This window comes from Coregonus lavaretus, assembly GCF_964263955.1.
Source record: "Coregonus lavaretus genome assembly, chromosome: 6".
Classification (NCBI taxonomy): Eukaryota; Metazoa; Chordata; class Actinopteri; order Salmoniformes; family Salmonidae; genus Coregonus; species Coregonus lavaretus.
The window spans coordinates 12152626-12171437 of record NC_139993.1 but is presented as its reverse complement, the minus strand read 5'-3'; the positions used below and the strand labels follow the sequence as shown (position 1 = coordinate 12171437).

General features: G+C 43.2%; 1 protein-coding gene across 1 annotated transcript; it reads left to right on the top strand.

Annotated features, from left to right (window-relative positions):
* Positions 1-237: 237 nt before the first annotated feature.
* LOC311130719 (uncharacterized protein) lies at positions 238-9970 on the top strand. The gene is made up of 2 exons (XM_084163509.1): positions 238-515; positions 7804-9970. Exons 1-2 carry the CDS (start codon positions 350-352, stop codon positions 9099-9101), a joined length of 1464 nt encoding a protein of 487 aa, XP_084019635.1. The 5' UTR covers positions 238-349; the 3' UTR covers positions 9102-9970.
* The last annotated feature ends 8842 nt before the right edge of the window (positions 9971-18812 follow it).

Genomic DNA, 18812 nt, shown 5'->3' with positions numbered 1-18812 from the left:
TAAATATGGTCTTGTGCAGGTCCCAGAGCCTGAGCAGGGTATTTGAGTTTTCGAATGACTGAAGGAGTGGGAATGTATATATTTTTTGTTAATACTTTTTTTGTAGTTTGTGTGGATTAATCTGAAATGTTCCCTTCCCCTATGGAATTTACTTTTATTTTGTAAATGTTTTCACCCCCATCCAGTTGGTGGCGACAATACACCTTTTGCGTGTAGTTCGCCATGAAACCCAAAGAAGAAGAAAAAGGAAGTAGAATTAGAGACTAGTTTATTTTCGTTATGAACAATCCTTGCGGACTGAAGACCCACTGACTGAACAGAATAGGCCGGCTACCCACCTCAGTCGAAAATGTCTAAACTACAGTCGTTTCGTCTGTTTTTAAATGAGCGTTTAACGGCAGCTGCCCTGGAGATTTTCGCAGCATTTGAGAAAACGGTGGCAGAGTACCAGGAGGAGAATGATCAGCTACGGAGACTGCTGCGGATCACCCCGAAGATAAAACTATGTAGAATTGGTTCGTATGTAGCTAGCTAGTAGAGATCTACTGGGGGAGATAGGGTTACGTAATTATGTAAGGGATAAACGCAGACAATTTTTCCAAGGTAATGTATAGAACTCAGGCCTTTATCCTGCTTATACCACAGTTGCCAAATAAAACAATACTAAAGTACACTTACCGGTTTAAAAAAAACTAACTTTTTTTAAAATTAATTAATTAATACTTTCTCATCTTTTAGTTGCTAGACGCGACCCAGTCGTTCGTTCGATATTTATGGACGCTGCCCAATTGTTCGTTCTATAGCTATGTTCCATGGTCGCTGGCAACGTTCTTGCCCCTTGCTTGCTTCTAGCTCTGCAGCCAGAATAACAGCAAAGTACCTACATTTGCGTTTGTTTAAGCTGCTTTCTATTGACATTCATTTGGATACATCCATAACTTGCGGATTATGCCCGATTTTGCCTGGCATAGCTAGAAAAGTTTGCTTTGTCAGGGCTGCCAACTTTTGAAAAAAACTTGTAGTGAGATTTGCTATGTGAATTTCATTGCCCCCTGGCACAACCCCTAGGCGGGGGACTGGGGGTCCTCCCCTAGGAATATTTAACTTTTTCAAAGCGAATTTCCTGCAATTATACGTATTCTGACATCGTTTTTTACCAGGACTGCCCAACCTTGTTGCTGGAGAGCTACCGTCCTGTAGGTCTTTGCTCCAACCCTAATAATCTAGCACACCTGATTCTAATAATTAGCAGGTTGATAAGATTAATCAGGTTAGTAACACCTGGGGTTGGAGCGAAAACCTACAGGAGGGTAGCTCTCCAGGAACAGGGCTGGGCAATCCTGGTTTAGGCCTATGACCAGGGTGGGGGAAAAAAACCCACAGGTCAGGTGTATTCAAGATGCTTGGAACATTAAATTAACACTAAAAATTTGACGACTTTGTTACTTGGAGATTTTGGGGGGATGAAATTGACACTTTTAGGTTCACAATCTCTTTGACAAAATGATTTTCATAGTTACAAATCAGGTCACCCTACCAGACTTCCCTGCTAAAACATACTGTAGGTCTGTCTCCTGCTTTTAAGTTGTTACAGCCTAAATGACAATCACCAAACGAGGGGACTAATGTGATTAAATCGACTTTAGTACATGCTGTGAAAAGGCTGCATTCTGCAATAGGGACGAGAGTAACTGCAACCTCATTTTGTTGACAACATTGTACATAGAACAGCGCTACCGTGCTGCTCTTTTTAGTTTAATAAACTCAGCGGAGAACGTTCTCTCTCCATTCAGCTCCACTCTAATCTTGAGGTGTGTTTCTTTAAAACATGCATCCAATCCTGTTGATCCCTTACATAACTAGACCAATCAATGTGCCGCAGTTCACAGTGCTGTGGCAAGACAGGACAATGATAGAGGTTTCGCTCGTGATGTTAAATTGCAGGCGCAGATGTTCCGATTTCAAAACGATTTGGAGCACAGTTGAAAAATGTACGTGCGTGAGAGTTGGCAGCTCTTCTTTGTCGTCAGGACACGCGACACTGTTCATTATGAGGAGATCGCATTGCATATCAAACACTAGGTTAGAAGCTAGCTAAATACACTACATATACAAAGTATGTGGACACCCCTTCAAATTAGTGGATTCGGCTATTTCAGTCACACCCGTTGCTAACAGGTGTATAAAATCGAGCACACAGCCATGCAATCTCCATAGACAAACATTGGAAGTAGAATGGCCTTACTGAAGAGCACAGTGACTTTCAACGTGTCACCGTCATAGGATGCCTTTCCAACAAGTCAGTTCGTCAAATTTCTGCCCTGCTAGAGCTGACCCGGTCAACTGTAAGTGCTGTTATTGTGAAGTGGAAATGTCTAGGTGCAACAACGGCTCAACTGCGAAGTGGTAGGTCACACAAGCTCACAGAACGGGATCACCGAGTGCTGATTCGCATAAAAATGGTCTGTCCTCGGTTGCAACACTCACTACCGAGTTCCAAACTCCCTCTGGAAGCAACGTCAGCACAATAACTGTTAGTCGGAAGCTTCATGAAATGGGTTTCCATGGCTGAGCAGCCGCACATAAGCCTAAGATGGAGCAGTGGAAACCCGTTCTCTGGAGTGATGAATCACGCTTCACCATCTGGCAGTCCGACGGACTAATCTGGTTTTGGCGGATGCCAGGAGAACGCTACATGCCCCAATGCATAGTGCCAACTGTAAAGTTTGGTGGAGGAGGAATAATGGTCTGGGTCAGTTCTTTATGGTTCGGGCTAGGCCCCTTAGTTCCAGTGAAGGGAAATCTTAACGCTGCAGCATACAATGACATTCTAGACGATTCTGTGCTTCCAACTTTGTGGCAACAGTTTGGGGAAAGTCCTTTCCTGTTTCAGCATGACAATGCCCCCATGCACAAAGCGAGTTCCATACAGAAATGCTTTGTCGAGATCGGTGTGGAAGAACTTGACTGGCCTGCACAGAGCCCTGACCTCAACCCCATCGAACACCTTTGGGATGAATTGGAACGCCGACTGCGAACCAGGCCTAATAGCCCAACATCAGTGCCCAACCTCACTAATGCTATTGTGGCTGAATGGAAGCAAGTCCCCGCAGCAATGTTCCAACATCTAGTGGAAAGCCTTCCCAGAAGAGTGGAGGCTGTTATAGCTATTCTATAATTCAAAGGGGGGACCAACTCCATATTAATGCCCATGATTTCATTCCAAAATGAGATGACACACAGGTCTCCACATACTTTTGGTCATGTAGTGTAGTTTGTTGCTAGCAAATCTGCCAATATGACAACCGAATTCAAAACTACCAGCTTAATCAAATACAACCACTGACTGTTTGCTCATTGCTGTTGCTCTAAGATGGCAACTCAGCGCTAAACGCATGTGCCAATTGATTCAACAGTCGGTGGTTGTATTTGATTAACCTTTATTGAAAAAGTATGTATTTAAGCAAAGAAAGGCACACAACTACAGAGGACAAACATAAGTACAAGGTAGGCGTTTCATAATTATAACATTTTGAAGTATTGACCTTGGGCGAATTGATGTAGTACGAGTTAGATTCCACAAAGCCTGGTCTCTGCTCCACTCTGTTGGTGGAGTCATCTGAAACTTCCTTCCCCCTTTGAGTGGAGTTTAGTCTGTCCGCTATGTAGGCCTAATTATGTGCACAAGCACAAATCGCCACATCCGTAATTTAATTAAATGTATCAACTTTCACAGTGAATGCTTTTGTTTAAACATTTTGTGCCAATGAATTGAACATTGGCAAATGCTTCAGTAATTTTTTTTTTTGTCTATTTAATGCAACCCTTGCTGTTAATAGATCGCAAAGCAGCATTCCAACTGAGCTAAACTTTTGGAAATGACAAGTTCACTTTCTCATACATAGGGGAAGGCAACTAGATCCAGCTGCGGGACGATTTCTGTCGGAGCGAATGGTCGGGGGGATGGAAAAATGATGAATTTGTACACTGCAAATTGACCAACTAAGCCCAAAAAGAGATTGTTATTTTTAAATACAATCATTTCATACCTTGATTACATTGAGACACGATCTCAAATGTGAGAATGCTGCCGGAGGGGATGGCCGCCGTTTTACGGGCTCCTGACCAATTGTGATATGTATATCTAATTATTTTTTTACATAATGTTTCCGCCATCGTTTTCTATGACCAGAAGCTCTTCGGTCATAAGAGATGGTAGCAGAAACATTATGTACAAAATAAGTTACAAACAATGTGAAAAAACACACAAAATAGCACAATTGGTTAGGAGCCTGTAAAACGGCAGCCATTCCCTCTGCCACCATTTTAATACAATGGAGCGATTTGATTTGATTTTGATCACTCTTTTCTTTTTTTTTGTGGGTAGACTTTTTAGCTGAATTCCTGGGGAATTTACAGTCTCAAGTCTCAAATCAAATCCTTTATATATTTTTCAAACCGCGTTCTTAACTCCGATCCTTAATTAAGAATGTGCTGTAAGCTCACTCTGCAGCTAGCTTGAAATGTCGCGGATGGAGCCATCCAAAGGTACCTTTTGACTGGCTCAACCCGTTGGAATGTTGTCAAGGAGGGCGGTCACGTGTTGCGAAGCAGAGGTTCACTGGTTCGAGCCAAGTATGAGGCAGTTGGACAGTGGAGGAAACTAAGCTGTTAGCAGCACACTGACCCCCGTTAAAGTGGTGCCTGTGACCCGGATCGTCAGTTGGGCTCAGATCAACGGCCGGGGTAGCTCGCTGTGAAGCGAGTTTAGAAGGGGTTAGTGTAATGGAGTTAAGAACGCGCACCGTAAGCTCACTCCACAGCTAGCTTGAAATATCATGGATGGAGCCATCCAATAGGTACCTTTTGGGTGGCTCAACCCGTTGCAACATTGTCAAGTTACATAGTTAGCCACTAACCCTCTTGATAACATGAAAACACTCTAACCAGCTTTGCTAGGATGAGTAAAATGGTCAGTGAGGTAATCTCTCAGTTGTGCCTGGAAGTAGCTGTTAGCTTGGGTGCTTGACTGCCGTTTTGAGGTCAGAACGCTCTGATCAATCCTACTCCACAGCCAGAGCGTCCAGTGTGCATTCTGAACACTGAGACCGAAACGTTCAGAATTTACGAACTGACAATATGACAACGCTCTGATTTACTGATGGCCCAGAGCACACTCTGAAAGCAATCTGAACGCACTCTGACACTCTAGAGTGAATTTACGACCGCACTCAGTCGATGTTGGTCACGCAACCATTGGTTGATGCATGCAATGTCTGAGCAGGGGAACACAACCGAAGGTTTCTATACTGTCTCTGGCTGGTGGTGGCACGAAAGGGCTGGGTTTTGATGAATAAATAAGTTGTAGGTGTGACGAGGGCTTGATCACTCACTGGCTAATCAACGTTCTCCATGGCTTAGTACTGCATGCTGTTGTCTCAAGTTGTGTAGGTTTTTGATGGTCTTTGCGTTATCAACTCCAATTCGGGCAATTCGGCTGGAGGACACGGAATATTCTCTTCCTAGTCCATTGTGAATTGATAGCGTTTATTAAATAGCATGCAGTAACGAATAATAGCAACAGTTAAATTAATCCAGTTTTGCTTAATATGTTTGGCGTGTTTGCAGTTTACAATGTTCTAGTTGGCTTCAACATGTAGGCCTAAATGGCTTTACGCATCACATTCGCACTCTAGAAATTTGGTACGTTTTCAATAGCAAAGATATATTTGCCGTTGATATGGAATTATAGGACTGAATAATTTAAATACGTTTGGAGGAGGGCTTCTTTGGTAATCAGACGGGACGCACTCTTTGAAAATGGGGATGGATACTTGAACAAGCAAAATTAAGTATGCAGGAAACTGTGATTTGTGAATTATGCAAAAGCATGAGGGCAAAAATCTCAAATATTTCGAGGCATTCTTACGAGTACACCATTTAAAATCCTTCCGTTGATGGGCTACTTGGCTAATGCATGGCCAGGATAAAAGACACACTGACGCATTGCTGTTGAACCAGACTTCGTTATAGTAGGGTATATATACAGTGCATTCGGAAAGCGTAACATTTTATGTTACAGCCTTATTCTAAAATGGATTAAATTGTTTTTTTCCCTCATCAATCTATACACAATACCCCATAATGACAATACCCCTTTAACTCAGTACTTTGCTGAAGCACCTTTGGCAGCGATTACAGCCTCGAGTCTTCTTGGGTATGACGCTACAAGCTTGGCACACCTGTATTTGTGGAGTTCCACCCATTCTTCTCTGCAGATCCTCTCAAGCTCTGTCAGGTTGGATGGGGAGCGTCACTGCACAGCTATTTTCAGGTCTCTCCAGAGATGTTAGATCGGGTTCAATTCCGGGCTCTGGCTGGACCACTCAAAGACATTCAGAGACTTGTCCCAAAGCCACTCCTGCGTTGTCTTGGCTGTGTGCTTAGGGTCAATGTCCTGTTGGAAGGTGAACCTTCACCCCAGTCTGAGGTCCTGAGCGTTCTGGAGTAGGTTTTCATCAAGGATCTCTCTGTACTTTGCTCTATTCATCTTTCCCTCAACCTTGACTAGTCTCCCAGTCCCTGTCACTGAAAAACATCCCCACAGCATGATGCTGCCACCACGAGCTTCACCGTAGGGATGGTGCCAGGTTTCTTCCAGACGTGACACTTAGCATTCAGGCCAAAGAGTTCAATCTTGGTTTCATCAGACCAGAGAATCTTGTTTCTCATGGTCTGATTCTTTAGTTGCCTTTTGGCAAACTCCAAGCAGGCTGTCATGTGCCTTTTACTGAGGAGTGGCTTCCGTCTAGCCACTCTACCATAAAGGCCTAATTGGTGGAGTGCTATAGAGATGGTTGTCCTTCTGGAAGGTTCTCCCATCTCCACAGAGGAACTCTAGAGCTCTGTCAGAGTGACCATCGGGTTCTTCGTCACCTCCCTGACCAAGGGCCTTCTCCCCCGATTGCTCAGTTTAGCCGGGCAGCCAGCTCTAGGAAGAGTCTTCCAAACTTCTTCCATTTAAGAATGATGGAGGCCACTATGTTCTTGGGGACCTTCAATGCTGCAGACATTTTTTGGTACCCTTCCCCAGATCTGTGCCTCGACACGGTCCTGTCTCTGAGCTCTACCAACAATTTATTTGACCTCATGGCTTGGTTTTTGCTCTGACATGCACTGTCAACTGTGGGACCTTTTTATATAGACACGTGTGTGCCTTTCGAAATCATGTTCAATCAATTGAATTTACCACAGGTGGACTCCAATCAAGTTGTAGAAACAGCTGAAGGATGATCAATGGAAACAGGATGCACCTGAGCTCAATTTCGAGTCTCATAGCAAAGGGTCTGAATACTTATGTAAGTAAGGTATTTCTGTTTTTTATTTGTAAGTAATTTGCAAAAATTTCTAAAAACCTGTTTTCACTTTGTCATTATGGGGTATTGTGTATAGATTGATGAGGGAAAATATTAATTTTATCAATTTTAGAATAAGGCTGTAATGTAACAAAATGTGGAAAAAGTGAAGGGGTCTGAATACTTTCCGAATACAAGTATCTTGTGACTTTTGAAGTTGTGTTGAGCGGAGATTTGGTGGTACGTGTATGACTAAGAAGAGATGCAAAGAATCCAGCTTTTTTCTAAAGTTTATTGAGAAGGAATTGAAAATGGATTAAATTTTGTACTTTTTTTTATTGGAATTTCTGTATACTTCCTGAATTGACTGACTTCAATTAGAATTGACCTCAACCCTGATGTCTAAAGGCTGTGTAGATAATATCTGCTCCTTTCTCCTTCCCTCCAGACTCCTTGCAGCTCTCTCTCGCTGTCTCTGAAGAGGATGTTCCCTTTGAGCAGCAGGAGTGGAGCACCAGACTGGGGCCAGAGGATCCAGAGCCCACACAGATTAAAGAGGAACAGGAGGAACTCTGGACCAGTCAGGAGAAAGAGAAGCTTCAAGGGATGGAGGCTGATATCATAGAGTTCAAATTCACTCCTCCTTGTGTGAAAAGTGAATGTGATCAGGAGGACCCACTTCAGTCCTTGACTCTTCTCGAAACCCAGACTGTGGAGAACAGAGAGAGTGACTCTAAACCAGTGGATCTCAAACCTTTTGGCAATGTGACCCACCTAAATAATCAAAACAATGACTCCAGCCACACCACATCTAAAAAAACGAAACGCTGCCGTGACTGTGGTGAAACATTTGCTCTGAAAGCTGACCTGCAGAGGCATTTGACTCTCACCAAGATGAGACCCAGGGAATGTCGATTATGCAAAAAACACTACAATTCCACCTGTAAACTGAAGGCCCATGTCCGACTCTGTCACGTGGAGAAACCCTGCCCCATTTGTGGCAAGACCTTCAAATACAAAGGGGTTCTGTCCAGGCACATAAGGACTCACACAGGAGAGAAACCATTTAGCTGTGGTGACTGTGGGAAGAGCTTCAAACGAAAGCAGCACCTAACCAACCATGTACGGACTCACACAGGAGAAAAACCATTTAGCTGTGGAGACTGCGGGAAACGCTTCATTCAGAAGGGACATCTAACCGAACATATTCGAACCCACACAGGAGAGAAACCATTTAGTTGTGTTGACTGTGGGAAAAAAAGCTTTAATCAGAAGTGGCTCCTAACCGAACATATACGGACTCACACAGGAGAGAAACCATTTAACTGTAGTGACTGCGGGAAAAGCTTTAGTTACAAGGGGGACCTAAGGAGGCATATACTGACTCACACAGGAGAGAAACCATTTAGCTGTGGTGACTGCGGGAGATGTTTCAATCATAAGGGGCACCTAAGGAAGCATATATTGACTCACACAGGAGTGAAACCATTTAGCTGTGGTGACTGTGGGAAAAGCTTCAATCAGAAGGCAGCCCTAAAGACACATATACTGACTCACACAGGAGTGAAACCATTTAGCTGTGGTGACTGCGGGAAAAGCTTCTATCAGAAGGGACACCTAAATGAACATATTCGGACTCACACAGGAGAGAAACAACATGTCTGCTTAGTATGTGGTAAAGGATTCACTCAGAAGGCTCATTTGGTGAGGCATGTAAATAACGTCCACAAAGACAAAACTGGATGAAAATGAGAAATAATAAAGAAAGTTCTGTCAGAAGATGGGAATAAACAGGCAGGATGTAGACAGGACAACACTCCTAGGAAAACACGAAGGAAAGCAAAATAAGTGTGGGTCATTCATGCTGTAGGTTTCAGATAAATACAGTGGCTTGCGAAAGTATTCAGTCCCCTTGGCATTTTTCCTATGTTGTTGCCTTACAACCTGGAATTAAAATGGATTTTTTGGGGGGTTTGTATAATTTGATTTACACAACATGCCTACCACCCCAACAGGGTGAGAGTTGTCCGACTTTTAAAAACAGAATGGCCGTTTATTACTTGCCACATCAGGCTTGTTGTTTGGGAGGTTACAGTAGGTCTCCAAATTCTGTAAAATTACTATGTGACAATGTCTTTTTTTTTTTATGGAGCCTGCCATGTAGCCTGCCAGTAATTGCATTGAATCGAATTAGTCAGATCCATGATTAGTTGAGTCCAGGGTTCAAAGTAATAACTCAAAATGTACCTTTTTAATTTATCTAAGGGAACATTGGATGGTCAGTTATCATGGTCAAGTCATAAAGATATGTTCTGTGTTTTTGACACAAAGATCAACTGTACTAGATGTTCAGGCTTTGATCTTGTCCCATCTTGATTACTGTCTGGTAATATGGTCAGGTGCAGCAAAGAAAGACCCAGCGAAGCTGCAGCTGGCTCAAAACCAACCAGCACACCTTGCCCTTGACTGCACACACAGAACTAACATCAACAACATGCATGATAGTCAAATCAAATCAAATCAAATTTTATTGGTCACATGCGCCGAATACAACAGGTGCAGACATTACAGTGAAATGCTTACTTACAGCCCTTAACCAACAGTGCATTTATTTTAAACAAAAAAGTAAGAATAAAACAACAACAAAAAAGTGTTGAGAAAAAAAGAGCAGAAGTAAAATAAAGTGACAGTAGGGAGGCTATATATACAGTAAAATAAAGTGACAGTAGGGAGGCTATATATACAGGGGGGTACCGTTGCATAGTCAATGTGCGGGGGCACCGGCTAGTTGAGGTAGTTGAGGTAATATGTACATGTGGGTAGAGTTAAAGTGACTATGCATAAATACTTAACAGAGTAGCAGCAGCGTAAAAAGGATGGGGTGGGGGGGCAGTGCAAATAGTCCGGGTAGCCATGATTAGCTGTTCAGGAGTCTTATGGCTTGGGGGTAGAAGCTGTTGAGAAGTCTTTTGGACCTAGACTTGGCACTCCGGTACCGCTTGCCGTGCGGTAGCAGAGAGAACAGTCTATGACTAGGGTGGCTGGAGTCTTTGACAATTTTGAGGGCCTTCCTCTGACACCGCCTGGTATAGAGGTCCTGGATGGCAGGGAGCTTTGCCCCAGTGATGTACTGGGCCGTACGCACTACCCTCTGTAGTGCCTTGCGGTCAGAGGCCAAGCAGTTGCCATACCAGGCGGTGATGCAACCAGTCAGGATGCTCTCGATGGTGCAGCTGTAGAATTTTTTGAGGATCTGAGGACCCATGCCAAATCTTTTTAGTCTCCTGAGGGGGAATAGGCTTTGTCGTGCCCTCTTCACGACTGTCTTGGTGTGTTTGGACCATGATAGTTCGTTGGTGATGTGGACACCAAGGAACTTGAAGCTCTCAACCTGTTCCACTACAGCCCCGTCGATGAGAATGGGGGTGTGCTCAGTCCTCTTTTTTTTCCTGTAGTCCACAATCATCTCCTTTGTCTTGGTCACGTTGAGGGAGAGGTTGTTGTCCTGGCACCACACGGCCAGATCTCTGACCTCCTCCCTATAGGCTGTCTCATCGTTGTCGGTGATCAGGCCTACCACTGTTGTGTCGTCGGCAAACTTAATGATGGTGTTGGAGTCGTGCCTGGCCATGCAGTCATGGGTGAACAGAGAGTACAGGAGGGGACTGAGCACGCACCCCTGAGGGGCCCCCGTGTTGAGGATCAGTGTGGCAGATGTGTTGTTACCTACCCTTACCACCTGGGGGCGGCCCGTCAGGAAGTCCAGGATCCAGTTGCAGAGGGAGGTGTTTAGTCCCAGGATCCTTAGCTTAGTGATGAGCTTAGAGGGCACTATGGTGTTGAATGCTGAGCTGTAGTCAATGAATAGCATTCTCACGTAGGTGTTCCTCTTGTCCAGGTGGGAAAGGGCAGTGTGGAGTGCGATAGAGATTGCATCATCTGTGGATCTGTTGGGGCGGTATGCAAATTGGAGTGGGTCTAGGGTTTCTGGGATTATGCTGTTGATGTGAGCCATGACCAGTCTTTCAAAGCACTTCATGGCTACAGACGTCAGTGCTACGGGTCGGTAGTCATTTAGGCAGGTTATCTTAGAGTTCTTGGGCACGGGGACTATGGTGGTCTGCTTGAAACATGTTGGTATTACAGACTCAGTCAGGGACATGTTGAAAATGTCAGTGAAGACACTTGCCAGTTGGTCAGCACATGCTCGGAGTACACGTCCTGGTAATCCGTCTGGCCCTGCGGCCTTGTGAATGTTGACCTGCTTAAAAGTCTTACTCACATCGGCTACGGAGAGCGTGATCACATAGTCGTCCGGAACAGCTGGTGCTCTCATGCATGCTTCAGTGTTGCTTGCCTCGAAGCGAGCATAGAAGTGGTTTAGCTCGTCTGGTAGGCTTGTGTCACTGGGCAGCTCGCGGCTGTGCTTCCCTTTGTAGTCTGTAATAGTTTTCAAGCCCTGCCACATCCGACGAGCGTCAGAGCCAGTGTAGTATGATTCGATCTTAGACCTGTATTGACTCTTTGCCTGTTTGATGGTTCGTCGGAGGTCATAGCGGGATTTCTTATAAGCGTCCGGGTTAGAGTCCCGTTCCTTGAAAGCGGCAGCTCTACCCTTTAGCTCAGTGCGGATGTTTCCTGTAATCCATGGCTTCTGGTTGGGGTATGTACGTACGGTCACTGTGGGGACGACATCATCGATGCACTTATTGATGAAGCCAGTGACTGATGTGGTGTACTCCTCAATGCTGTCTGAAGAATCCCGGAACATGTTCCAGTCTGTGCTAGCAAAACAGTCCTGTAGCTTAGCATCTGCGTCATCTGACCACTTTTTTATTAGCCGAATCACTGGTGCTTCCTGCTTCAGTTTTTGCTTATAAGCAGGAATCAGGAGGATAGAGTTATGGTCAGATTTGCCAAATGGAGGGCGAGGGAGAGCTTTGTATGCGTCTCTGTGTGTGGAGTAAAGGTGGTCTAGAGTTTTTTCCCCTCTGGTTGCACATTTAACATGCTGGTAGAAATGAGGTAGAACGGATTTAAGTTTCCCTGCATTAAAGTCCCCGGCTACTAGGAGCGCTGCATCTGGATGAGCGTTTTCCTGTTGATTAATGGCCTTGTACAACTCATTCAGTGCAATCTTAATGCCAGCATTGGTTTGTGGTGGTAAATAGACAGCTATGAAAAATATAGATGAAAACTCTCTTGGTAAATAGTGTGGTCTACAGCTTATCATAAGATACTCTACCTCAGGCGAGCAAAACCTCGAGACTTCCTTAGTATTTGATTTTGTGCACCAGCTGTTGTTTACAAATATACACAGACCGCCGCCCCTTGTCTTACCAGAGTCAGACGTTCTGTCCTGCCGATGTAGCGTATAGCCTGCTAGCTGAATGTTGTCATTGTTGTCGTTCAGCCACGACTCCGTGAAACATAAGATATTACAGTTTTTAATGTCCCGTTGGTAGGATAACCGTAATCTTAAATCGTCAATTTTATCCAGTCTTTCATGGTTGAGGAGAAATTGACTACTTCTCTTTTAGTCTTTTTAGTTCTAACCACTTGTATAATCTTCAAACAGACAGACATACCCCACCAGACATGCCTCTATGGGTTTCTTCACTGTACCCAAACCAAAAACGGATTTAATGCGTCGCTCAGTTATCGTGGAATGCTCTGCCACCAGAGGTTACTCAGGCAAAAAGCAAGTTTAGCTTTAAAAAACCTTTTTTTTTAAACATTGTGTCAAAGCGCCTCTCCTCTTTCTAATGATGTAATTTAAGTGTATTGTATATAAGAATGTATATATGAAGTGTGTAAATAGTATTTTTGTTGTCTCTTGGTGTCTTTCCTATATATAACTCTTATTTGAATTTTTAATTTAAATGTAATGTCTTATTTTGTTCTTATCTATTACTGTTCTGTACTTTGTCATGTATTTGTACGTTTTATGTGGACCCCGGGAAGAGTACTGCATGTGCAGTAGCTAATGGGAATCCTAATAAACTAAACTAAACCCCTGCTTGTGTGTGAATGTGCAGTAAAAAGGTTGGTCCATTGTCATGACGATGGTACTATGATGCCTCAGTTCTAAATGGCAAGGCATCATTATTCAGAAAATTCTGTCATCCTGTTGTGTCATAGTGCCATTGTCAAGACATCAGACCAACAATCTCATTGTTGCAGAAATGAATTGTCTCTCAGTCTGTTGGACACTTTGAGCAGAGCAACAGAAATGTACTCATCAGCAACCTTTTCTGCAGTTTTGTTTTCACATTATCTTTTTGTTGACAATTTATTCAATAGATATTATTTATTTTATATTACCCTCAAGTGGGGATTTTGTTTTTCACAAGATCAACCCTGAATCATTTAGACTTGACATGTCTTTACTCTGTGACTTTGCCATATGTTTCTTTCTATCGTGAAGCTGTAATAATTTGATTCATTTTGCTAACGTTAAATCTGTTTTGGAATTCCGCTGAGCAATGCGTGTAACACCTCAAATGTGTAGACAGTCCATGTCATCCATGACATGTTTTAACATATTTGGAAGCTTTTATAAGTAGGGCACTGTGTTTTGGTTAAGCATCTCACATTACCTTTTCCAGAAATGGGAATTAGACCAAAAATTTAAGCAATTGTCTGAGGATGGTGCTGGACCATCTGACATAAAAAGAAAAGGAGACAGTTTGATGAAAAAGCTTTAAATAAAGGTAAAAATCCGGGTCATGTGACATGATTAACCGAAACAGGGCCCTATATACAATCACCAGCCAGTTTATTAGGTACACCACCTGATTCACGAAAATGGATCGCTCCTACTGACAGTGAGTCACGTGGCCGTGGCTTGTTATATAAAGCAGGCATCAAGGGATTCAGTTACTGTTTAATTGAATGTTAGAATGGGCAAAACGAGTGATCTAAGCATCATGCCAGGCGCGCTGGATCCAGTGTCTCAGAAACAGCCGCCCTCCTGGGCTTTTCACGCACGACAGTGTCTAGGGTTTACAGAGACTGGTACGACAAACAAAAAACATCCAATTAGCGGCAGTCCTGTGGGTGAAAACAGCTAGTTGATGAGAGAGGTCGAAGGAGAATGGAAAGAATTGTTCAAGCTAACAGGCGGACCACAAACAGACAAATAATGGCGCAGTACGACCACACCGGGTTCCACTCCTATCAGCTAAAAACAAGAAGAAGCGGCTCCAGTGGGCAAGCGATCACCAACACTGGACAATTGAGGAGTGGAAAAACATTGCATGGAACATGACAGCGAGTTCAGTTTACTTGAGTGGCCTGCGCAGTCCCCAGACCTCAACCCAATAAAGCATCTTTGGGATGAGATGGAACTGGCTGTTCACAGCATGAATGTACTGCTGTCCAATCTGCAGCAACTGAGTGATGCCATCGTGTCAGCATGGACTAACATCCCTGTGGAACGTTTCCGCCACCTTGTAGAATGCCCCGAATAATTCAGGCTGTTCTGGAGGCAAAGGGAGTCCGACCCAGTACTAGATGGGTGTACCTAATAAACTGGCCTGTGAGTGTATGTTATATTATTCAAGAATCAATCGGTTGGCCTATTTCAAGAATTGAAATGGTCATTTTACAGATTCCCATATCCCAGACTCTAGATTTAATCTTTAGTCAACCAAATTACTGATAAATCAGGAGCAGATAGCCAATTAACCCTTCACCAAACCCGACCCGAACAGCGATTGTTCAATTGTGTACTTTAGCAACCGTTACTAACCATCAAGGCCTCGGTCAAGACTCTTACAAATGCCTGGACAAAACGACTTGGGAAGCATGCAAAAATGGAAATGGCTATAATTTGATTGAACATTCCATTTTATGTTGTATGTTGTTAATAAAGCTTTATTGCTCATGGTACGATTAATGGTTACCTGTGGCGTGCACAAACAGAGTGATAGCAGGTCGGGTGACAGGCTTCAAGATTCTCTGGTTACAAAGACATCCGCTGTCACACATGCAGCTAACAAAAATATATACTCTATCCAAAATTACAACCGACTGATTGCAGCATTACCACAAAAATGGAAGAGGCAAGTGGAAGGGGGAGAAGGTAAGGCGCTTGTCTGTCGGCCCTACCTTAAAGACCAAAATTGGTTAAAGAAAATGGTGATGAATAAAAAAGTATACCAGTTTCATTTAAGGATAAAAAAATTGACAGTTGCGCCACACAGGTTGCAAAATAGTTGGGAAGAGATTTTCGATGTGCTGATTCCATGGCACATGGTTTATAAACTGATACACAAAACAACGACGGATTCAAAACTTTTCTATTTAAATTATTATACAAAATTCTTGCAACCAATATAATGTTATGTATATGTGGGATACAACCATCCCAGCTCTGCAGATTTTGCTGCGAAGACAGAATCATTAGATCACTTACTTGTTTTGGTACTGCCCATATGTAGCTTGTTTTTGGTCGCAGGTTCAGGAATGGCTGAAGAATTGCAACATTAATCTGGAGCTAACTCTGCAAATAGCACTGCTGGGTGACTTGAAAAGCCATAGTCAATCAATCAATAATATAATAATACTTAATTTACAACCTGTAGAAACTATGAGAATAGAAAGGTTCAGAACTTTTGTGAAACATTACGAGACGGTTGAAAAATATATGGCAATTAGAAATCAAAACTGGGTGGTTTTCAGATATAGAAGGGAAGGTTTGTGGGTAGCTGAAGGGTGGGACTAAAAACAAATAAAAAAAGATAACTAATGTAAAAAATACTGTGTCCGTAAAATGTATATAGGCCAATTGTGCGCCGTCCTATGGGACTCCTGGCCACGGCCGATTGTGGCACAGCCCGGGAATGAACCCGGGTCTGTAGTAACGCCTCTAGCCTTAGACCGCTGTGCCACTCGAAAGGCCCAGTGGGCCTAATCTGATATTTTCTTTGTGTGTGTAATTTGTACTGTGTGTGTGTGTGTGTGTGTGTGTTGGTTAGTGGAGTCAAAATCAGGAAGGTGAGCAGAATAGCCAGGGCCATGGATAGAGTGGAAAGAGAAAGTAAGGCAAAGAGAGAAGACATGGAGAGAGAGAGGAAAGCAGAGAGAGAGGGTTGGAAGAGAGAGATGGAGAGAGCGATAGAGAGAGCCAAGACCAGTGTAGCTGCAGAGGTGAAGAATAAGACCTGCAAGATGTGATGAGGTAGAACAGAAGATAAATCATTTGGAAATGAGAGAGAAAGAGTTGGAGGAGAGAGAAATGGTGCACAGAAACGAGATGAAGACTGCAAACGAGACATTGTGTAATAGGAAAGAGGAGGTAGAGAGGAAAGAGGAGGTGGTGAGGGGGAGAGAGAAGGTGGAGGAGGAGAGAGTTTGAGAAGAAAAAAAAGATGCTGAAGAAAAAGAGTAAGGATTTGGAAATGAAGGAGAAAGAGCTTCAAAAGGAGAGAGAGAAAAGGTGAAATGGAAGATGAACAGAGCGAGGAGTGTGACCAAAGCCAAGGTGAGGTAGGAGGCAGCTGTCCCACAGTCAGCCCACACCACCCAACAACCAAAGATGAGCAGAATGGTCAGGGCCATGGAAAAAACTATACATACCTCGGCCTAAACATCAGCGCCACAGGTAACTTCCACAAAGCTGTGAACGATCTGAGAGACAAGGCAAGAAGGGCCTTCTATGCCATCAAAAGGAACATAAAATTCGACATACCAATTAGGATCTGGCTAAAAATACTTGAATCAGTTATAGAACCCATTGCCCTTTATGGTTGTGAGGTCTGGGGTCCGCTCACCAACCAAGAATTCACAAAATGGGACAAACACCAAATTGAGACTGCATGCAAAAATATCCTCAGTGTACAACGAAAAATACCAAATAATGCATGCAGAGCAGAATTAGGCCGATACCCGCTAATTATCAAAATCCAGAAAAGAGCCGTTAAATTATATAAACACTTAAAAGGAAGCGATTCCCAAACCTTCCATAACAAAGCCATCACCTACAGAGAGATGAACCTACAGAGAGATTAACTCTAACTTGGAGAAGAGTCCACAAAGTAAGCTGGTCCTGGGGCTCTGTTCACAAACACAAACAGACCCCACAGAGCCCCAGGACAACAACAACAACACAATTAGACCCAGCCAAATCATGAGAAAACAAAAAGAGAATTACTTGACACATTGGAAAGAATGAACAAAAAAACAGAGCAAACTAGAATGCTATTTGGCCCTAAACAGAGAGTACACAGTAGCAGAATACCTGACAACTGTGACTGACCCAAACTTAAGGAAAGCTTTGACTATGTACAGACTCAATGAGCATAGCCTTGCTATTGAGAAAGGCCGCCGTAGCCAGACCTGTCTCTCAAGAGAAGACAGGCTATGTGCACACTGCCCACAATATGAGGTGGAAACTGAGCTGCACTTCCTAACCTGCCAAATGTTTCCCTCAGATTACAGAGATCCACAAAGATTTCGAAAACAAACCCAATTTTAATAAACTCCCTTATCTACTGGGTGAAATACCACAGTGTGCCATCACAGCAGCAATATTTGTGACCTGTTGCCACAAGAAAAGGGCAACCAGTGAAGAACAAACACCATTGTAAATACAACCCATATTTATGTTTATTTATTTTCCCATTTTTACTGTAACTATTTGCACATTGTTACAACACCGTATATATACATAATATGACATTTGAAATGTCTTTATTCTTTTGGAACTTCTGAGTGTAATGTTTACTGTTAATATTTATTGTTTATTTCACTTTTGTTTACTATCTACTTCACTTGCTTTGGCAATGTTAACATACATTTCCCATGCAAATAAAGCCCTTAAATTGAAATTGAATTGAATTGAATAGAAAGAGAGAGGAAGACAGAAAGAGAGGAGTGGAAAAGAGAGATGGAGAGAGAGTCAAGGACAACATAACTGCAGAGATGGAGGACAAACACGTGAAGACTCAAGAGGGAGAAAGGGAATTGTACATCAACGGAAAGAGAGGTTGTATTTTCTTTCTCTGTACATTACTTTATTTTTCTACAGTAATTGTAATTACTTATCACATTTGTCTGACAGTGTTTTGATTGGTCTGTGGTTGACCAACTACAGGGTTCTCAAACCTCTCCTCAGGGACCCCCAGCCGTTCCATGTATTTGATCTATTCTAGAGCTGATTCAACTTGTCAACTAATTATCAAGCCCTTGATTAGGTGAATCAGGTGAGCTAGTTCAGGGCTACAACAAAATTGTAAAACGTCTGGGGGTCCCCTAGGGGGGGTTTGAGAACCACTGATCAGGACAAAAGCATATCATCATTCTGGTATCTTGGTATATTTAGTATGAGACTTGTGAGCAAAGTGATAGCAAGTAAGAAAGTGAACCTTGCAGTGGGCCTTTTCTGAGAGAGAGAGAGAGAGAGAGAGAGAGAGAGAGAGAGAGAAGAGAGAGAGAGAGAGAGAGAGAGAGAGA